Here is a 21947-nt window from a genome sequence, read left to right on the forward strand (position 1 = left end):
GCCTCGAGCGTGCGACATCATCTATGACCGCTGAGCGTGACACCATCAAGGAACCTATAGGCTACATTTTACTCCAGTACCAAAGCAATGGACGGTTTTCGCAGACGCGAAGGCGGCTGTCCAAAGCCGGCAACGCACACTGTTAAAAATTTTCCCGTAAATCTACGGTAATAATGACCGCTAACTCTTGATGCCGGCATGTATTCGTATTTATGCGTTGCGCTAATTTAACCGTTCCTTCCTTTTACGGCATTTTCACTGTTAGCCCAGAATACGCAACAGAAACCGTAATTTTGTCCAACGGAACAGGAACTGTAGCACACTTGTGCAGTGCAGAAACCGTAAGTTTTGTCCAACGGAACAGGAACTGTAGCACACTTGTGCAGTGCAGAAACCGTAAGTGTTGTCCAACGGAACAGGAACTGTAGCACACTTGTGCAGTGCAGAAACCGTAAGTGTTGTCCAACGGAACAGTAACTGTAGCACACTTGTGCAGTGGAGAAACCGTAAGTTCTGTTCAACGGAACAGAAACTGTAGCACACTTGTGCAGTGCAGAAACCGTAAGTTCTGTTCAACGGAACAGGAACTGTAGCACACTTGTGCAGTGCAGAAACCGTAAGTTTTGTTTGATGATGCAAAACCGTACTGCATTTTTATGGAAAACAAACCATTATTTTCCGTTACGGTTTGACGCCGTCATGCACTTTCACAAGAGTGTAACTGTAAAAGATCAATACGGCATTTACCGGATGAATTTGAACCGTAAAGCATGCTAACTGTATCGCAACTGTCGCAGCAGTAGCAGGGTTACGGCAAAAAATGAGCGCCTATAAAAGTTTTTTTGAACAAACCACTTCTGCATTTGCACTCTAACCTTACGCGATAGTCACATTATGCGGTCTATTCTGGTTGACACAAAACCTGCTTATATAGAAAACAAAAAAAATTTGCCTTTGGGAATGTCACTAGTTAGCCACGGCCCTTTGAAATGGCTAGTTTCTCATAGGCAAAATTGTTTCATTTTCTAAATAAGCAGGTACCACTGGCATTCTTACTGTCAAACAAGATAGACTACATAATGTGACCTTTGCGTAAACTTAGAGCACAAGCACAGCAGTGCAGAAGTTCAGAAAAAACTTTTAAAGAGATGCTCATTTATCATCGTTAATCTGTTTAGTATTTCATTAATGGTTTGAAGTTTAATCACAATCACTGGTACCCTTAATAAATACTGTATTTTCTTGACCCGTTTGACTTTGTTCCAGATTCATTTAGCTTTCTCAGTGCAATTAACTCTTAAGAGGCACATGTGGTACTATTTTTGAATACGCTACTAAAACACAATAGAGAAGAGAAGAAATTCTGCAGTTAGCATGTAACTTCAAGCATGCGCACTGAATCTGTTAACAATTTCCACCCACCACTTTGCTGCAATGAAACATATTTGGTGTACAGAATTTGTGTTGTTTATGACACAAATCGACATAGATTGGCAAGACTGACAGCAACAAGGGTACTTTTGAGGCTATATTGAGAACTGTATAATACATCATTCTGGACTTGCAACTTGCAACTTGTCTCGTATCACTTGACGGGCTTGCATGACGAACATTTCTGGATCAGATTGTCCAGTTGTCCAGTGGACGGTCCAGAAACTAGTTTAGCAGAGCAGCTGAAAACAAAAACAAGAAAGTATTTTTATTTGGGAGATTACCAAAGCCTGGACAATTACCAAAGCCATTACCAATAAAATATTAATTTCATACTTCATTAAAACTGGGTGAAAATGCATGCCGTAGACCTATTTTGTATATTTGAGGACGACCATGAAATGGTACATAAAAAATAAGGCCAAAAAAGCTGATATACGTTTAAAACATACCTTTGATTATAACAAGCTACCAGACGTGTCTGCATTTTTTTAGTGCCGAGGCCACCGTACTTACAAATGATAGCTTCCAGTAATTTACCATCATTACCACCAAAAAGGATTGATTAGTCTCTCACAGAAAAGTAGACACTACCTCGTGAACGGCTTTGGCTAATAATTGTATGAGTACATTTTGCTCTGTTTTCGAAATGTATTGAAATTGCCGCCCGTCTGCGGGAGATAGCGCGTGCATAAGAATGAGAACCTCGGCATGACGGCACGCGGAGGGGACAGAGGAAGCAGGGAAAGAAGATTCTCACTTGTAAGGGTGCAGCATCTTTATACCATGTAATTATGGTATAAAGATTAACTTGAGTGTGCCTGTCTTGCCTTTGAGAATCACCTTTGACATTCGCCTTTGAGATTCTTCAATGGCCGTTCTTATCAATGTATTCGTGTCTTGTAATATATCCAAATAATGACAGTACCAGCTGCTTTCGTCTTTTCCATTATCAGTGTGCCATGTTACACTGTGACATGTTACATTGTGAAAAGGGATACTGTAATTTGTATGCAGTTTGCTGAAAATGGCAAGAATTGCTCATTACTATGTGGAGTAAAACACCCTAAGGAGCAATTCTAAACCAAGGGAAAGCAAGTTAGGCCCAAATGACTGGGGCAAAAAGCAAGTGGAATTTCAAATTATATGCCAGATTTACCTGTAAGAACGTACGGGTAAGTCAAAGTCATGATAAGTAAGTCATGACAAGTCAGATTAGTACAGTACAGGATATATCTTTAAGGGGGGACACTGCTCTTAAAAAAAAATTTTAATTTTTCAGTAAACTTTGTGAAATTTTTAAGGATTGGTGCTTTCCCCCACTGATTTCTTTACACCTTGGTGGCACCAGTGGCAAGGAACCATTTTGAGTGCCCATTTCAAACACTGAAGTTTAATGGGCTTTAAAATTAGTTCCAAGCGATGCATCAAAAAACTGATTCTCTTATTGCACTCACCAGGGTTCATAATGTTGGAAAATGTAAAGATTACAGTTTTATGACCAACACTGCTTTGTCCCTTGTTCCTCCAAAAATGGTTAATTGCCTCTAATTATCTTGGGAACTAATTGACAAACTAAAAATATAACGGAATATTTGAAATCAGTGGAAAAGAAGCAGCAAGAGTGACAAGTTTAACAGAGTTTACTTAAAAATAAAAGGAATAGTTTTAGGATCCATCCATGTCTCCCCTTTAAAGGCCAACTGCACTCAAAATTTTTGTTTGTCCAAATAAGTAGTCTATGCTCTTAAAATTACCATGGCGAAATCCTTAGCTTCGTAATCACAGAGAGCGCTAGGTACCGCTGTTCAAAGTACCTCCGAGCAGACGACGTTTGCACCTGGCGGAGAGTTGCCGTAACAAGTTCCGAGCGGCCTGTGACGGAGGTTGGGGAACCTGTCCCGTGAAGCTCGCACTTCTCCGGCGACTTGCAGGGCGCTCCGCCGGGCGCAGGAATGCGTTCGCCCGGAGTTTCTCTGCTATACCAGCGCGCTGTACCGGCGTCGCCATCAAATGTTTAAACTAACCGCATAGGAAGTAATATCCCCCATTTTTCTCAATGCAAAAAAAAAAAAAAAGATTAGAAGCCTAAACCTATTCAGGCGCTTGCGAACGTGTTGGAGTTAGCAAAACTCTTTTTACTTGAAAATAATATTTCTACTCAAAGAAAAAAATAGCGCGAAAGGAGCACTTGCCTTACATTTGTCATTCCTATTGCATTTACCACAGAAAAAAAAGATATATTATAAATTATTGACCACTTGCACTTCCGCGTCCAATATTGGCCTCATTTGGGCTGGCCCAACGCCACCTCTATATCCTTTAGACATTTCCAAAAGTTTTACGACCCAAATAGAGTTCTTGTACACGCGGCTATAAACATTTGTGCGACTTTTGTCTCCCTAGCTAAGTGAACCAAAATCAGCCTTTCTCGTAGTAACAAATACACCCGCACTAATATTGGCGTCGTATTTGGGAAGTGCGATAACTAAACTGCTCATCTCCTAAACAATAGATTATATTTTTGTTCGATTCCCAAGTGAAGTATTTACTTTGAGCGTTAGATTTAGTTTATTTGAAAGTAAAACGTTTTCAACAGCACCTGTATCTGGTTAAAGTAGAAAACAGCGGTAGATAGGAAGTGTTTTCGTGTTTTAGTGTGTCATTTAGCTATGGAGGCGGGCTTATAGTTTCAGATCCCTTTTATAATTCGATTCTCGATGTGCACACAGGGGAAAAAATACTGGGCCGATATTCACGAAGCTGTTTGCATGTAATGTATAGTAGTAACAGTGATTTATCTCCGCCCGCGTGCGATTTGTTCCCTTCAGAGAGGGCGACGTGATAGCCGAGGGGTCGGCTATAATAAAAGCTGCTTTTCGATATCGTATACGAGCAAATAGCTTTGTAAATCAGGGTCCGTTTTTTACTTGCAATGCCGAAAATTGCTATTCCGGTAGTTATTATGATGGAAAAAATTACTGTCGGGCGGTATACTTCATCTCGATTGATAGCAACGGGATGCCGGAATTGCGCCCAACTCCATTATCATGGGCAAACGTTAGTGGAAGTTCTTCTGTGGAAATAAAAAAGCGAAACGCGGCGCTACCACGCGCATTTGAAGGCGGCTCTGAGCGGCCGCCGGCTCTGGCGCGGTCGATTCCGTTCCCTCACGTACGTCACGTCCGGCCGCCGCTATGGCCGCCTTTTCTATTCAGTTTCGGTTCCGAAAACGCGAATGTCGCGAGCCGTTTGCGTCGCGCGCGTTGATGTTTGAAGCGCAGTAGTTTGCATTTCGCACCCTTTTGATATGAACTGTTAGGTGACATTATTTTTACGTTGTCGAAAATTTGAGTGCAGTTGGCCTTTAAGGAGCCATGAAGACAAAATACAAGTTTGCGTTATTCGAAAGATTTAATGTTTTATAGTGCCCCCAGCGCTTGTCCAAATGCAAACAATGTTTTATTCACTGAGAAATTGATTAATTTAAGTTAAAATTTTAATTGTCCCACTAAATCGAGTGTTCTCGTGGTCCGCAATGACTTCACAGGAATTGAGCGCTCTTCTATGGTCCCTAGAAAGATATTTCTAGGGACCATAGCTCTGCAGCCAATTGGGAGGCCTTGTTTGCCGTTAGTGAACCTAGATGGCGCCACCATACCGTAGCATACCGTTTTCTGCCATTGGCGCGGAGCAAGAATTTCTTTCTCCGTGGCCTTTGGTTTGTTTTTGACCGTATTTAAACCTGGCTTGGTTTTCTTCAGGAAGAAAATAATTGCTTCGTGAAACATAGTGCTCGCTCTACAAATATGCTCACGTAAAACACCGTTCCTTGCGTCAGTCGGCAAGTGTAGTCTGAGACAACCCCAAAGCCCTGCAGTTCTGTGCAGCTAAACCAAGCATAACGCGCGCAGTACGAACAGCAGTACACATCGGCACTTCTGTTTACGTGTGCTTCCGAAACTTCCACTGTTTGTCCCACCATTCTTACGGCTTTGAAAAGAATTTGCCCTACATTTAAGCACAAATAGCTCGTTCGGCAAGCTTGTAAGCTCTGCCTAATTTGCGTTTGCTTTTGCCGCCCTCCGCAAATCCCAGAACTGTAACATGTGACGGCATAGGTTCTGCTGCGGGAAATGAGCTAGTGGGTCGCATGGCCATTCCCTTTTTTTCCTAAATATATAGCTTATTTGAGCGAAGTTTACGTTAGCAGTGGCGTCAGTATGATTCTAACGAGGCAATCTTTTGAATGAACCAAACTTGTGTTTTCTCTTCATGGCTCCTTTAAAATATACCCAGATTAAAAGAATACTTATTGGGTGTAGTACTTTCAGTCATATGAACAGACGCAGGGGTTAATCCAGAATTTTGATTTTGAGGGGGTGTCGAAATCCTCCTGAGGGGGTTGTCGTTGTCCTCCTGGGGAGAACGACAACCCCCCATATTGTGTATCCTCTTGGGAGGCTGTGTATATCCCCCTGGGTGGGGTTCTCGTGGTTGTGGAGTCTTTCTTTTTTTTTTTTTTTTGAAGGGGGGGGGTATAAGTTCCAGAACAGACGCATACAGTTCACCACACAACTTATAAAGGCCTGCAACTCACATTGCTCCATTTCTTCTTGAATGTCTCAAGCTCTGCGGCGACTTTCATGGCCTTTGACTCCGCTCCTTTGGGCCGCGCTTCCTCCTGTTTGGTACCTTCACTTGGTGTGATGCCAACTAGGTACCTAAAACAAAATAAACAGATAACAGTCAGTCCAGCCAACACATTAAATTCCTTGCTGGCTTAGCCTGTTCTTTTATTACCACAGTGACGCCTCTTTCTTAAGTGACTTAACCACAGCGACTTAATTCTTTCTTTACCGCACCTATTCAAAACCGTTCAATTTCAAAGATACCTTGGGAGCCCCTTTTCACAGCATTCCAGCCGTTTCTGGAACGATCTGGAGTTAGCTCAGAAAATGCCCTTTCAAAATCCATTTCGTTTTCATTTTTGCAATGAAAATGTGATTTTTGAGAAGCGTTTGCATTACCTTGGTGTGGAAAAGGGGCGTGGTCAACGCTACTGAAGACGAATACGTGCCACTGGTAATTAGTCTGCATCAGCGTTTGTTTTTCTTTATAATGGTGAATCAGAAGCCGATTTTCCATCGTCAGGCTTGCACTCTGACAGTAATAATCTCAGAAATTGGCGGAAAATGTCCAGCAGTGTCTGTTTAGGTAGTTTTATTCCCTCTGCATACGTTGTTCTAAGGTGTGTTGTAGTTTCACTTACCACAGGACCATTAACGAACAGTTTACAGCTGTTTCGTTTTCATTTCTGCATGGCGAAATTCATATAGGCGCTACCACGCAGTTACCCAACTTCAAGCCTTGAGCATCCGCTACTAATCCTTGAAAAAAGACTGCCGTTCCTGATTTCACCCACCCTAACCCAATTTCTGTGATGAGAATTTCCCAAGCAAGTCAAACGATAGCACCCAGTCACCAGATATCAGTTTCGACGAGGAGAGTGCTTCAAACCGTCTTACACACCGCCTGCCAGTTTCGTTTTCATACGAGGCTATCTTCAGAGTGTAGTGTTGTTTCTTAGTTGAACCCTCTGTTCGGACAGTCTCCAATACGTTTTGTACTGTTTCTTTTCAAAAATTTTAGGTGGCACTGCAATGGAGGAGGCTGGTAATGCTGATCTTTTTTTATCACACAACAGCAAACGTTTGCAGGGCACGATTCTAGCGCATTGCACCTCACTGCTGCAAGCAAGGCTACATTAGCGAGTCAGAACATCATAACTGACGGTGAGCGTCAACAAGCATCAACTTCATTTTGTTTTCAACATCATGCATGTTTTTCCGCATTGCGCGCTTGCCCCAAATACTCTGCTGGCCGGAAATGCTAAGTCGGTCATTGACAAGATGTTTTTATGTTACGTGGGGGCAAATTGCTGCCGCTGCTAATGTCAAACCACCAGATTTCTTCCAGGGAACCGCCAGAAATTGCACATTTTGAAATTTAGGTTGGGCTTCACTGCATGGCAAGAGCACAATGCAAACTAAAATTTTTTTATATATCTGACAAACTGCTCCACGCAAGTCGACATTTTTTCTAGGGCGCGTTTTGAAATGCTTCCCTACAAATTGTATATTCTAATTTTTTTATACTACTGGTGGTTTTCTTCAACGAAGGAACGGAAACCAGCGAAAAAGGACGAAACACACGAGGAGAGACGAGACAACACAACGCTGGACTAGCAGCTGAAATTTAATTGAAGAAACCGACACACTCTGTGAACAGCCAAGTCAACGCATGCACCAACACGTACGCGTGAACGAATGAAAATGCTATTGTTACTAACTACCTCCACTTTCGTATCGACACCTCTCAAGTTTGAAGGAAGCCGATTTCTTTGTCGCTGAGGGTGATAGACGCAGGTGCGCTAATGCAGTTGCCTTCCTGCTGTTGTCTTATGAAGAACGCCTCCAGTACTTCCCTCTAATTCTTAGTCCTCTAATTCTTAGTCCTGCAGTACTTCCCTCTAATTCTTAGTCACAGGGACCAGATGAAAAGAAGGAAAAAAAGGAAGGTTGAAGTAATGCCGTATATACATAAAGTGTTGCACAACATAAAGAAAATTGCTTTGCAGCACGGGGTTCAAGTGGTCTTTTCCACGCCGTGTAAACTCTCCAGACTGTGCGCATGCTTTGGAAATATGGGAAAAGAGAAATGCGCGTGTAAGACAAACCATGCCAAGAAATTCGTTAAGTGTGAGCACAGTGTCATCTATAAAATTCTGCTGAGGTGTGGGAAGGTTTACATCGGCCAAACCGGCCGATGTGTCAATGAGCGGCTGGAGGAGCATTGCGCGTTAGTTAGTTCTCAAGGAGATGGACACCGTGCCTTTCATTGTCGACAGTGCAAGTGCGAACCATTATTTGATAGTGTAACGATCCTGGGAAAAGGCAGGACTAAGAATGAGAGGGAAATACTGGAGGCGTTCTTCATAAGACCACAGCAGGAAGGCAACTGCATTAGCGCACCGTCTATCATCCTCGGCGATAAAGGAATTGGCTTCGTTCAAACTTGAGTGGTGTTGATACGAAAGTAGAGGTAGTTAGTAACAACAGCATCTTCATTCGTTTCACACGTACGTGTTGGCGCATGCGTTGACTTGGTTGTTCAGAGAGTGTGTCGGTTTCTTCATTAAATTTCAGTTGCTAGTCCAGCGTTGTGTTGTCTCGTCCCTCCCCGTGTTTTGCGTCTTTTTCGCTGGTTCCCGTTCTTTCGATATGCACGAACTGGCCCAGCAAGCTGCACTTCTACAGTACTTTTCTTCAACAACTCGGACGCACCACAATCTTTGTTTTGTTGCTTCTCTTGCTGTCAGTGAATGTGTGCATACATTTCCTTCTCGCTCAAAATAAGTTTAAGCACGTGGTGCCATTTCACAGCAGCAATTAAACGAAAATTTGGAAGTTTTTCATGATGTGTCTGGCTTGCGCCAGTTTGGTGTCGCTGAAGGCCATCTACAGTGTGCTACTGGTGTTAGCTGAAGGGCAGTTCTTTGTATGCAATGCTCGTAAGACCTCGTTTCAAAAGCGCTGCTATGTGCACTTGTGCTTCTGTACAAAGTGGCGACTTTTGTCTGCAAGCGCCGTGTGACATCTCTATGAATGGATACCCTGAGATGCTTGCTAGCCACCTGCACAGACTGGCTATCAGTACGGTGTGCACACGATTTTCCCATGCTTTGCGCTTGCTTCACGATGAGACGGTCTTGTGAGTGTTTAAAAAGTGCTGCATAAGCAATTCCCTGGTCTGCACCATGGATGACAACCCCAAAGAGTAATCTGAGACGAAACAGGTTGTAGCCTCAATAAACCAATAGCGTGTACCAATTCTTTTTTTTGCATTTTTCGGCTACAAGGTCAGGAGGTCGACTTATATTCTAGTTCGATCTCTATTCCGCATAATACGGTAACAGACACACCTGCTGAATCTGCACTTTTATTCTGCAGTTGTCATTTCTTCTCTTCAAGTTGCTGCAATGAACTGACTTTCTCCTTGATTTTGTGGCATAAAATATTTCATTCAGACACCGCATGCCCCTCTACAGTGCTGCTTAAAGGGGTCAGAAAGAACTAGCCTTAGGTAGCTCGCTCAACTACATTCCATGCTTGAAAGATGTTTTTTTTAAACTGAAGAATGACAAAAATAGTGAAAGATCTTAAAATTTCAGGTTACAAACCACAGAAGTGATGTAATAGCAGTAATACTATAAATTGAGGTAATGGTGTGCTAATTGCACATTACAACTCGAATTATGTCTTGCAACACAACTGACGCACAACTACTATCCCACAGTCATGCTTCATGGCAATGGCTTTAGACTGCAGCCGCTAGTGGCACTAACAAGATGTCATATGGACTCGGCAAGAAAGTGGCAGGTGACATACCACTACTACATCTCTTGCCATTATTATTCAGCTTAGTTGTTGGAAGTTTGCATTAAAATTGGCCTCGTAGTGATTGGGTCAATGCAGTACATAATTTGAATTCTCCACAGTTGCATTTTGTCTTCACAGTTTAACTTGATTGGCCGCATCAGATGTATAAGTAGGTGGTTACACGACTATGTTGCTCAGCACCACTGCTTATGAGGATGCCAAGTTTAACAAAATACAGCTGTTATCTGCAAGGCTGATCCACCAGAAGCTACTACACCAACAATAAGCAGAGTATTAAACTAAACAGAAAACAACCTACCTTTGAATGAACTCCATTGTCGAAGCAACCCCTCTGGGATACTTGATGTTCAGGCAGAAGTACAAAGCCAAAAGAAGCTCCACCCCAAGCAGGAAGCTTATATTTTCCACGACAAGTGCCCGGTCGACAAACACGTGGCAGCTGCAGTTAAAGAGTGTCTGGCCTGAGAAAGACAAAGAAGTCATAATTGTACAGCTGGAAATATATAATACAAAAGTGCTTGAAGCAGCTGCTTTTTTCTTTTGTTTAAATCGCTGATAGTCTCCATGAACATCCCCCAGACAAGTGTTATTAGAATACATCTGAATACCAAATGCTACATTACAATTCAGACGGTCCCCCGATATCCAGCAAACTCCCATTTAGGCGAATTCGAAGGAACCATGAATATTTGTTCATATTATTAAAAATTTGTCTTAAGCAGACGCTTGCCTAATTTTGTGCATGTGGCAAGAGAGCAAAAGGGGTGGACATTTTACCCATAAAATTCGTCATAACCAAGTTCGTCTCAACGAGAGTCTACTGTATATGTTACAGGCATTTATATGAAGTGTTTTCTTTTTTTTTTCTCAATAAACGTTTCGGCTCCTTCTATGCCACCATGACGTACGTGATTCATGCACCTAGTTAGATTTTCCTTGCGAATGTGAAGTTAACTATACACTCAAGAATCTAATTTGATTTTAATTATTGAAATTAGGTGGACATGGAAAACCATTTCTCAAGGTTCCAATTGTTCTGAGCTGAGCTAGCCCAGTGCCACGACAGCCAGGCAGACTTGCTTTGAAACAGAAGGAAGGAGGATAAATGAAGCATTGCGGGCTGCAAGGACAAGAGGAGGAGTGAACTGCCTCAGGCAGCCAGAAAAGGGGTGGTCAAGTCAATCGACACACTCTTGAGCATGCCGTGGCAAAAACACTTACACCAGGATATCTTGTTTTCCGATAAGGTAAACAGGTATTGTCAATTTGGCACTTGTATCTGTCGCATCTGCTTCCTAAAACCAAGTTCTGTACTCTGTTCGTGCTATTTTATGCACAGTTTCAAAAGGTAAAAACTAGTTGGCCATACTCAGCCATACAGGCTTGCTAACATGTTGTCCAAGCTAATGTGAGAACGATTTCAGAGGATTGTGCAAGGGAAGTGGCACTTTAGCATACACTTCTGCTAAAATTGCGTGTAAATCAGTTGAAAAACTGAACACATGACCCAAGCATTCTACAACTTTTTTTGTGGTAGAGCAGTCACTTCCCACTTCATTTATCATAATGGAGAACTTTGAAAGAAAAAAAAAACAAAATCCGCCGAATCAGAGTTCCGGGCTCAGAGTTGTAATAGCAAAACAAGGTGCCAGTACAAATCCTTGTCCTCTCCATGCTTATTCTAGGATGCTAATTTGCTAAGCACGCAAATAAAGCATTACTGTTTCTGTTGCCATCAGGTGCTAAAGACAAGCTAGCTCTCTGGTTGATCTGTCTTCACAGACTGTAAAAGAGTCGAGTGCACTCGGAGTTGTCTTGTTTTAATGTGAAAGCATTTTTTAACTCGGTAGGTTGAAAACTGGCACACTGGCAACAAACAAAATGGTTAAAGGCGCAGTCACACTAGCCTGACCATCGGACGATTTGATCGGCCAACACCGTGTCGGCGAGCTGTCGGCAGCCATGTCACACCACGTTGACACCGACCGTTGGCCAATCGTCTGCGTCAGCGAGAAATCGGCTGGGCCTCGGTGTCTGCACGATGTCGGCCGACGCGCTTGTCACACCACGCCGACGACCGCACGGCGACCCTCTCCACTGGGGATCTCTTTCTTTCTTTAGTCAAACATAGCGTATCGTGTCACGACTGCCGCGACATAAGCCGTTCGTGTGTACTCGCGTGTGCGCTGCTTGTACTGTGTGTACTTCTCAACTTCTTGTTAGATCACAAACAAAGATAAAAGAGCTGTGTTCACTGCTGCCGTGGCAGTAATATTACGGATTTTATGGATGAACCCCGGCAAAAAGACCTCTGTAGCACGTAGAATATGCATCTAAATTAGTACGTACGTCAGCGGAAATTTAACCTCCTCTAATAGAGAAGGCTTTACAGTGCACCATGGTACCGCATTTTTGAGAAACGCGGTGCAAGAAAAGTAAGCTTAATTGTGGCTCCAGACGCCACTTGCTGTTTCGAAGGAAATTTTCCATAACAAAGGTAGTTGCTTCTCAAAATCACGCAGAAAATGATTCGAAAATTGGATACACAGACCATGCTCCTTTAAAAACCGAAAAAAAAAAAAAAACCACCCCGTCAGGAATTGAACCCGCAACGTCGAGCGAGCGGCGCGACGCATGACACCACTGTGCCCCAACACAAATGCCGACCAGCTGCCAATTAGCCTGTGTACTAGATGGAGGTCCATCCTTCGTATAGTACATCGGTGTTTACTAGCTGGTTTACAGAACACCTGGCTGGTAAACTGAAAGCAATGTTCCCCGAAGCCCCCACAATAGCTTATCGCCATCAACTCCACTGCTTCGCGAAAGCGCTCGCGAAAATATGTGTGCCCGGCTGCGACTGCGATTTCACACTGCAGGGATAGTGCTTGCCGTACTTTGGTTTTGCGTTTTACGATAAAAACCTTGGCCGATATTTATATGTTATTACCCAAATTACCCTACGTAACTTTTTTTCTGCATGAAACTGATTTTTTTTTTGTACAGGCGAGCCGATAGCACACACATGTGCAGTTTGAGGTTCGGGAGAGCGGTGTCGCCGAAGAACACAGCCGAAGCATCTAAAGCCAAACTACGGATCGCATTAGCGCTAGTGTTGAGTTGCATGAGCTTCATGGACGTTACTGAGTTTATTACACTCCAGAAACTAACCAAACAGAGCTGCATTCATTGTGGCACGAATGTTGTAGGGGCGCAGTTTTCGCTTCTCGGTCTATTCTCGACGACGCGTCAGGCGACTGGTCGGGCTAACGGTTTTGCTGGCGCCTTCGGTCGGCAAGCCAGCTACACTACGCGCACTTTCCATCGGCCAACATGTTTATGTCACCGTCAGCGTAGTATAACAACGTAGTCTGCAACTGAGCAGTTGGCCAATGGTTCAGCGACTCGTAAACGTTGCCGTCGCATTGTCATCACTGCCGTGTCAGCCAAGTGTGACCGCGCCTTAAGGGATCGAAGAATACAAACCGGGTGGAAAAATGCTTTGCTTTAACATATATATATATATATATATATATATATATATATATATATATATATAGGCCAGACCGTTCAAAACTACTAGAACTGCTACCATGGCTCATACATGTCCGCATTGTGCAGCACAAAGCAAATGTCAGGCAGATTTCGCAGAACAGAAGCACACAGTCTTTGTCAAAATTTTCTAGGCCAAGCCAAAAGTGTACAGGCTGCAAAAAAATTTACAAGCTTGTGTACCGGGCGAGGCTGAAATATTTTATGTCGGATATATAGACAAGACACCTTTCTTTCTTACTGTTATAAAATATTTTTGTCACATTTAAAGGTAAAGCCGATTCTTTGAGTCCTTTGTGGTCGAGAGGGCTTAGGATTGGCCTAGAAAAGTTTGAGAAAAGGTGCGCATAAGCTTTTTTCTTTTACCTTAATGTGTAGGTTACCTTACAGAGCAAAAACAGATGGAAGCAAAGAATACATTTGAAATAGATACCATTCTTTCGCACGTATAACCCGCACCAAAAATGCCCAAATTCTAGTGGCAAAGTAGGGTGCAGATAATGCATGGGGTTCTCCCTTTAGTGCAGGTTCACGGCAATGTGCGTGGTGTAACACAGGCTAAGCCTTCGATTACACGAAACATACAAGGAAGAAAACACAAGGATGGCGAATTGTGACTTTCGGCTTGCAGTCAGTGTATTGTACTTGCTAAATATACGCGTTTTCTTTAGTAGTCCGGGAATCAAATGTCCGGGAAATACGCGAGGATATTTTTTTTTCTTTTTCGGCATCTCAAAGCGGAGGTGCAGATTATATGCAGGGGCGGGTTATATGCGTGGGGAAATATGGTGTTTTATAAGAAAATCAGTATTGTATTACTACACACAAAAAAAAATTTAATGAGTAATCTGGCAAAGAGAAAAGACGTTTTTCTGGCAGAATACAAACACCAGTTGAATCAATGAAAACAATGGTGCTGCATGCCCACATTGCTCTTTTTGAAATTGATGATCACGATATGATACTCTTAACAATCAAGGTGGCCATAATATTTACTGAACCTCTTTTTGATTGACGGGTGGCTAACCTACAACCCAACAGAGTATATGCTTGGCCAATATATGTAATTCATGCCAGCCATTTTTAATGCCGCAATTTCCTGTGCCAAACTTGGAGGCTTGAAATGTATCACATTTTATACAAAGTTTCAACAAGTTTAAAGCTAATTATCAAAACCCTTCAAAAAAATAAAGGGGATAAAAGGAAATGAATTGGGAAAGCTTACCCAGCGCTCCAATAATTGGCAATTCAAGGAAGTCTGGTCCGGAATTCTTCTGTAAGTTCTGTTGATGCCTAATACACAATGAAAAAATAGAAGGGCAATAAGAACAAATTTTAAAGATGTCTCCAAATATCTAGAGGCCTTTCATCTATTCTGTTGTTTTACAGGTACAATGGACCTTCTTAATCCTCAGAAAAACGTCTGCTGTAGCCGAAGTATGCAGTATCAGACACGGGAGGGGAAGGGGAGGGGTTATGAGTGCAAAATTGGGTACTTTGACCGATATTGGATATACATAGTACAAACACTGTTGTTTTTACACGCCTGCAGCACCTCAGTGTTTGCCCACGGGCAAAGAATCGCCTAAACATCATTTCCAAAGCTTAGCACCAGCACTTGGAAAAGGCCTACTGCATGCGGTCAAGTCTGTAAAGATGCATGATAAGCAGAACAAATGAAGCAAGAATATAACTAGGAGCAATTATTAACCAGCTACAAAAATCAGTTGCGCCCATCAGAATTAGCTGGGCGCTTTGAATTCCTTCGTGACAAGGCAGAATTCCAGAAACCATTCATCAGACAAATCCAATCGCTGCCTGACGTTCCCCCAAAGCAGCTTCCACAGTTTTTATGATTTTAGTCAGGTCATTGAAACAGCTGTAATGAAATAATCTGATGATGGACAGCTGTGAAATAGAAAGTTAGACCATTTGGACTGCGCACGGCCACCGGCAGATTGCATACAATGTACGGGAACCAACCCCCCTGAGGCATTTTTTACCTTTTTCACCAAACGAAACGGGATTGATGCATGCATGGGAATAATAAATACTGACCTTCACTGAACCCGGGTTCTTAATTACATAAAAAAAACTGTGACGAAGGGAAGACTTAACTCCAGGTGCACCACTTCGCGCACTCGTAGCACTGTTGTTCAATCTCACCAGAGTCGCGTTTATCGGCAGCGGCCTCATTCTTGATGGTCGAGCGGACCGTCTGCTTAGACAGGCCTGTACTTCTCGTGATGTCGGCCTGTTTTTCCCAATGTTTGACAGCGCTAAATGGGCTTAATTTATCCGACAGTGAAATCAGCTACCCTGCCACTCATGCCGCTGGTCGCAAACACACAAAAAAAAGACAAGTCTACTGGCACTGGTTTAACTTCGCTACGCCAACTACCCGGCTGCCAACAATGTTGCCAGACATAGGTTTTCTCGCCAAATTAAACAAAGAAAAAGCATGCCGACCCTGCGGAAGCCCGATTTAAACATTCAGTCGAAAAATTTCGCCTAAAATTTAGTCTATTGTAGCCGATAGTCTGCTCTAGCCGGGTCCATTATGAGCAAAGTGGACTCCATTTAAAATGCATGGGGACCAGACAAAGCAACAGAAATGGACTGTTGTAACCGAAAGTCTGTTGTTGCCGGATCCGCTGTAACGAGCATAGACTGTATGTACCTGTATATTTATGTACGTATTATTGCAGGCAGCATGTGTAGCACTGCCAAAAGCTTGGGTGATATGCAGACATCTTATAATTTACTCCAGGTGGTCCACTAATTGTCATGCATGTAAGAGGTGAGAACGCACACGTCACATTTCACGCAACGTTGATGTTAGGCCATCCGGAAGCAGAAAAATTAATTACAATCCCTGTGCATAATGTTTCGGTGACACGTTATAGCCCCTGTCCTGCAGGAAAGTCCTCGCTACTTGTAACTGTATATGACTGCAATGCAGTAGCCACGCATTGGGAGAGCCGAACTACACGAATTCCTCACAAGCAACAGAAAAAATTATTGGGTGAACTTTTTAAGAATGTGAAAGCCTACTTGGGCCTTTTGTTGAACTCGTTGAAATTTGCGGCTGCACCCTGTCACATATATTGCATCTTCAAAAGCTCGTTCCACTCGCATTCTATTGCCAGGAGCGTCCTTGTTAGTCCCCGTCCATACATTTACCCTTCAAGGCGGCTTGTATAGAACGTGTGGCAGCCCCCCCACACTCCTTTGGTGTTCCACTTTCTTGAGGCGCGTTCAATTCCTCCTTCTCCCAGCCCTCCTTCAAACCTCCTCCTGCGCTGCTATTTCCCTTTTCTGGTATGTGATCACCAGCTTGCACTTGCTCTGCCCACAGCTTCCACTTTTTTGTACCATTACTTTTTGGCACTTCACGCCGTGTGCGCTTGGTACAGAGATATCTAAAGCTTTCATCCTAAAATGTCAAATAACAAGTTAGACTGAAGCTTTTAACAGTTCCCACTACACAATCTGTGGGATGTACATGGTGGAATGGAAACTGAAAGCGCAAAATAGACACGGACAAAGAAAGGGGACAACAGGACGAGCGCTAACTACCAACCATTTGGTAGGGTTGGTAGTTAGCGCTCGTCCTGTTGTCCCCTTTCTTTGTCCGTGTCTATTTTGCGCTTTCAGTTTCCATTATGCATCACCAACAGGCCCAAACCATGACCCTTTTGATGTACATGGTGCAAGCTTAGATGAGGGCCTGGAGTGAGCCTGGTCAAGGTTGTTGGTTATTGCTAGTGACCGAGTCAGCTCAAATGTCCTAATGGTGGACAGGTAAGCAATGGTCGTACTGAGGTTTCATGCAGCCAAGAAACAGTTCCTAGGTCCTGGCTAAGGTGGATACGCATGGCCTCTCTTTAGTGTTACTGGAGTCTTGAAGTTTTGGGAGTGGTGAAGAAAAGGCCCGCATGTGGTCATTGCAGGATTCAGCTAGCCACATTCCAAACATTCGAAGGCTTGTTAACGTTTATCAACCACTCCTTCTTGTACCAGAATTATTCTTCTCTTCTCTACATCTCACTTTTGTGCCCAAGGACTGGTGCATTTCAGTCATCCCAGCTTTTTAAGACATGCCTATACTTCTTACATGATATCAGCCCCCACATTTTTCTGTTTCATCTAAAACAGTGCCCAGTAGGGGTGTAGCCTGGGGGGGGGGTGCAGCTGTTGTGATGTCAGAATACCCAAAATTTATGCATAGAGAAAAATGACGTATATTGTTTGGGCAACCAGAGCAGTCACCTTTTTTTTCCTGTTGGTGTATAACACATCTGAAATATTGGTCTGCCTACGCCACTAGTGCACAGCATGACAGAAAAGAAAGTGGGAGGTGTTTTATGGCACGACGTCAGCAACACATAGCATTTTGCTTAAAGCCAACCTGTCAGATGCTGCTACGAGCCTGGGTGAATGCCAGAGTGTAGAATCTATAACACCTATGTTGAAATGAATTTCTGCCACACCATCTTGGCTGCAGCATTTCACAAACTTCAAAAGTTATCTGACAGTATTAACACAGACACGTTATCTGACAGTATTAACACAGAAACATGGAAAATCTTTTTGTTATTAGTGTAACAGCATTTTTCTGTGCATGCAGGAGAAAACAAGCTGAAGAGTATTCAAGGCACTTTTTTTGCCTTGCGTCAATGCAACAGGAACCAATAACAATATTTGTACTTGGTATATATCACCCCAAGTGCTTCAATATCGAAGTGCAGTTATTGGGTAAGGAACTGAAGCTCCGAAATCCCAATTCCCACCTTCCCATCCATTTTGGTGAGCAAAAAGAATGCCCGCAAACTGGTTAGAAAAAACAACTTTTACCTCTCTGAATGAATGTGGATCTGAAAACAAAGAGTGCTCTACTGCAAAGAATGTTTTACTCATTTACTTAAAACAATTACCGAGCATTCCTGATGGATTGGCACTTATTAAAATTTTCTCGATTGTCGTGGAGGGTGCAGCAGAAGGTACCACTATTTACTGGCTGTGCTAATTGGAATCCTCACACCCAAAGTTGGGAGAAGAAATTTCTCCCATCTCACTTCCACCCTCTTTTAGCTGTAACAGATAAATATCATTAAAAGGTTACACTTAAAAAAGTACTATGCATTGCCTTCTTTGTTTTGTATAGCTGAACCATCACTGCACACAGATGTACAGCTACAATACAAGACATGGGAGCACTCTTACCTCGTGCAGCTGCATTATCTTCTCCAGGTCGTCACCAAAGTAGGACACCAGCAGTGGGATCAGGCAGATTGAATCAGCATTTTCCTTGCCAAGCTTAGTTCCAGGCTGTTCCATCTTCAGGGCCCACTCCAGAACGCACTCGCTCTTGGAGGAGGACCGAATGAACAACACCAGCTCAGCCACTTCCTCTTTTGGCACGCCGCAGAGCTTCCCCCTGAGGCTGACACCTGTGAGCCTAAAGAGTTCATATAATAACATGGCATCAACATTCAATAACACAAAATTGCATTTACCATTGGAGTTTTCTTTCACACGCAAGGCATTTATGCCTAGCTTGAGCTTACCCACTCGAACTATACAAAACCTTTGTTTTTAGGTGATTGAGCATACTGTACTTACTCGCGTAATGAACCCACTTTTTTTCCAGAAAATTCGGCGTGAATTGGGGGGAGGGTTGATTATGCAGGACAAAATTGCCACAGTTTTAAAGGTCGAAATTTCATACAATAAAGTTGCTCAGAGAAGCACTGTCAGAGCCTTGCCATTTTCGTGGAAACACGTAGGTAATTATGTAATCAAATTTCTTTTTTATTCGCAACATGCTAGTGGGTTCGTACTCGCCATGGAGCTATACCCTCCTTAGTAAAGTTGCTTGCCGCCTCACATTTGCTGTCGGCCCACAGCGCACCGTCTTGCGTGCTATCAAGGCACTCAAAAACTTCTTTTCCGACACCGGTAAACTTCCCTTCTTTAGACCCACGAAACACACGGCGATCCCCCTGTTCCCCACCCGGGGGCAAGGGGTCAAATGAATGAAATATGCAGAAAAATGACAAAGGCTCAGTGAAAGAGGTCTCTTTAACGCCATCTCAATCTTCATGCGCTGCGTATTTCAACCATGAACACGGTCTGACTTGAAAATGTTATCATAAAAAGATCACACACGTATATATATTTCAGAGATCGTGTTTTTAGCACATGCACTGTCACAGGAAAATAATATGTAACTTAGAAACCCAAGCATGCTTCAGAAATAAACTGAGATAGACAATAACAAATGAATAAGTGCTCCTTGCATTTTGCCATAAAAGAACCAAAATTTTATGTTGTCATCGGGAAATATGCGGCTTGGGATCGCGATGCAGATTAACATTGCTCTGAAGCAGGCCTGGGTTTCTAGATTTTTTTTTGAGTGGCCAGCTACATTCTGGTTGTGGGATTTTTACAATAAAATAAAATCATAAATAGACATAATAGCATGCTTTTTGTCTTTCCACTTGTCCCCATCTGTCGTCACGCTGTCGTCACAAACCATCTGTCGTCACAAACCATCCTTACAAACATATTCTGAACTGCAAACATAACTTGCCCATTTATAAATTGCAAAGACGCATTAAGCTTTACATAAGATATCCTATTTGCTTTCTACGTAATTAGGTTTCATTGTTGAGATTGAATACGTTGAAGTAACTAATCTATGGGTGCATAGTAATAGAGGGCAGCAAATTAATGATTGGGGTGGGGATCTTTAACGTGAGCGAGATTTCAAGACAGGTATTTTTATTCCACACTTCCATCCCAAAAAGAGCTGCGCCCCTAGAACAAATAAAGCGACGCGGCGAACGTCTTGGCTCCTGAGTAGAATTACATGTTCCATAAAACAATTATGCATGATAAAAATCATAAAGCCAACACTGAAAAACAAGCACTGTAATAAAATTATCATACATATTAATGTTATCCAACACTACTATACTTACCAGCAGAAATGACATTGTTCAAAAATTTTTCAGAAAGATTTTTTTGAAGTTACATCTATTTCGTGAAGTTGGTCTAGATAAAAATTGCGTAGTTTAACTTCATCTTAAACACCAGGCAAAAAAAAAAAAAAAAGCCCCATAACATCCTACGCTCTTATTTTTCGTTGCGTCAAACCCAGCTACAGCTTTCCCGCATAAACTAGATGCCTAGCGGTGAAGGCTGAGTCAGGACGCAGCAGGGGGAACAAAACGTGCAGCTTGCGTAAAGTGCATGGCATATTTCTGCAATACAGAACGCGCTATATCATACTACTGCATCAGAACTGCCCACAACGCAATTTTTAAATTAATTTCGCCTCGTAGAGGCTACACTCGCGAGTACACTAAGCTGCCTTTTGTTCGTTGCCAACTGGCTGTTTACACGCTGCGTATACCTTATTTACAGTAACACCATGCTCTTTATCTCAAGAGACGCAATGCGACCGCGTATACCTTATTTACTATAACGCCCAGCTCCTTATCTCAAGGGACGCGATGCGACCACATGTAGTCTAATCTCGCATCTCCAAGCTGCCTACGCGAGGGTTAGCTCGCGACGTTCAGTCAACCGTTCGGCGGCGTTAAAACGCTCGCGACATGGACAACTTACACCAGCCAAACAATTCTAAATCATCCACGTTCACGGGAGACTTCTTACCGTGGAAGCAGTCTCGTGGAAGCAGTCTCGTTGTTCCAGCGTTGGCAGCGGTCAAACAAATCTCGAAACTATATGCCGTTGACGAACCTCGCTGTCATGGAGCCCGCAAGCTTCCGAACGGCACGGACGGCGCGAAAAAAATTTTCGTTGGGCTGTCTGCGCATGCGTGTCTCGCTCCGCGATCAGCCGCGTGGTTTCCGCTTGGTGCTCCGGTCACGTTGCGCCGAGAAGAAACGTAGAGACGAGAAATTTGATGAGAATGTTGCCGAAATAAAGTGAAAATGCTGGGTACGTTGCTTATACGCTATGGAAATGTCTGCTAATAATTGAATGAAGCAGAAATAAGGGGCCGGAAGGCCTGAACGTCCGTATTTTGAAGATACGGTACAGGTACCGTAAGCGGGAACGTACGGTTTCGCAGCGCCTACGGCGCGTTTACGGCTCCAGTGGCGTAAAGTTCGCTGTAATTTTACGGTTTTTCTAACAGTGCAGCAACTGCTTCACCATTCATGAACGTGCCTGCACCACCTTGCCAACGACGCTGGACACCGTATAAAGTTTCAGTGGTTTCTGGGTAAATGATAAGGCGGATAAAGCTGCTCGCAGGGGCCTGGAAATGCGCATTGCCAGGAAGATTTTTTTCACTAAGCGTGATGCCACAACTATGGCGAAGGCACTCGTTTCAATAGAACGGAGCCGTATCTGGTCCCTTTCAGATCACCAAAATGCCTACCTACGCTACGCAGACCCTGAGCTCAGGATGAGGCTGCCAGAGGTACTTCAGCGGCGATTAGAGACGTTATACCACCGACTTCGTCT

At 43.2% G+C, this 21947-nt stretch overlaps 1 protein-coding gene across 2 annotated transcripts; it reads right to left on the reverse strand.

The window, feature by feature from the left end:
• Positions 1-1515: 1515 nt before the first annotated feature.
• Positions 1516-21266, reverse strand: LOC144180665 (uncharacterized). 2 transcript variants are annotated; one of them, XR_013324496.1, is made up of 6 exons: positions 21129-21266; positions 18672-18906; positions 14671-14738; positions 10192-10354; positions 6032-6155; positions 1516-1673 (listed from the first exon to the last, which is right to left on the reverse strand). XR_013324496.1 is itself a non-coding variant. In XM_077708968.1 (5 exons), exons 1-2 carry the CDS (start codon positions 18927-18929, stop codon positions 14694-14696), a joined length of 303 nt encoding a protein of 100 aa, XP_077565094.1. In that variant the 5' UTR covers positions 18930-18994; the 3' UTR covers positions 1516-1673; positions 6032-6155; positions 10192-10354; positions 14671-14693. The 2 variants fall into 2 exon arrangements, 1 of the variants encoding a protein (XP_077565094.1); XM_077708968.1 differs by lacking the exon at positions 21129-21266 and having other exon boundaries at positions 18672-18994.
• Positions 21267-21947: the final 681 nt, after the last annotated feature.

This window comes from Haemaphysalis longicornis, unplaced genomic scaffold (genome assembly GCF_048455015.1).
Source record: "Haemaphysalis longicornis isolate Haplotype H1 unplaced genomic scaffold, Haemaphysalis longicornis Haplotype H1 scaffold_4, whole genome shotgun sequence".
Lineage (NCBI taxonomy): Eukaryota > Metazoa > Arthropoda > Arachnida > Ixodida > Ixodidae > Haemaphysalis > Haemaphysalis longicornis.

Bases quoted from the DNA above. Each gene is read 5' to 3' on its own strand.
- LOC144180665 (XM_077708968.1), bottom strand. From the start codon at position 18,929: ATGTTATTATATGAACTCTTTAGGCTCACAGGTGTCAGCCTCAGGGGG. The intron at 14,739-18,671 runs GTAAGAGTGCTC...ATTGTGTATTAG, and splicing joins AGATAATGCAGCTGCACGAG to GCATCAACAGAACTTACAGA.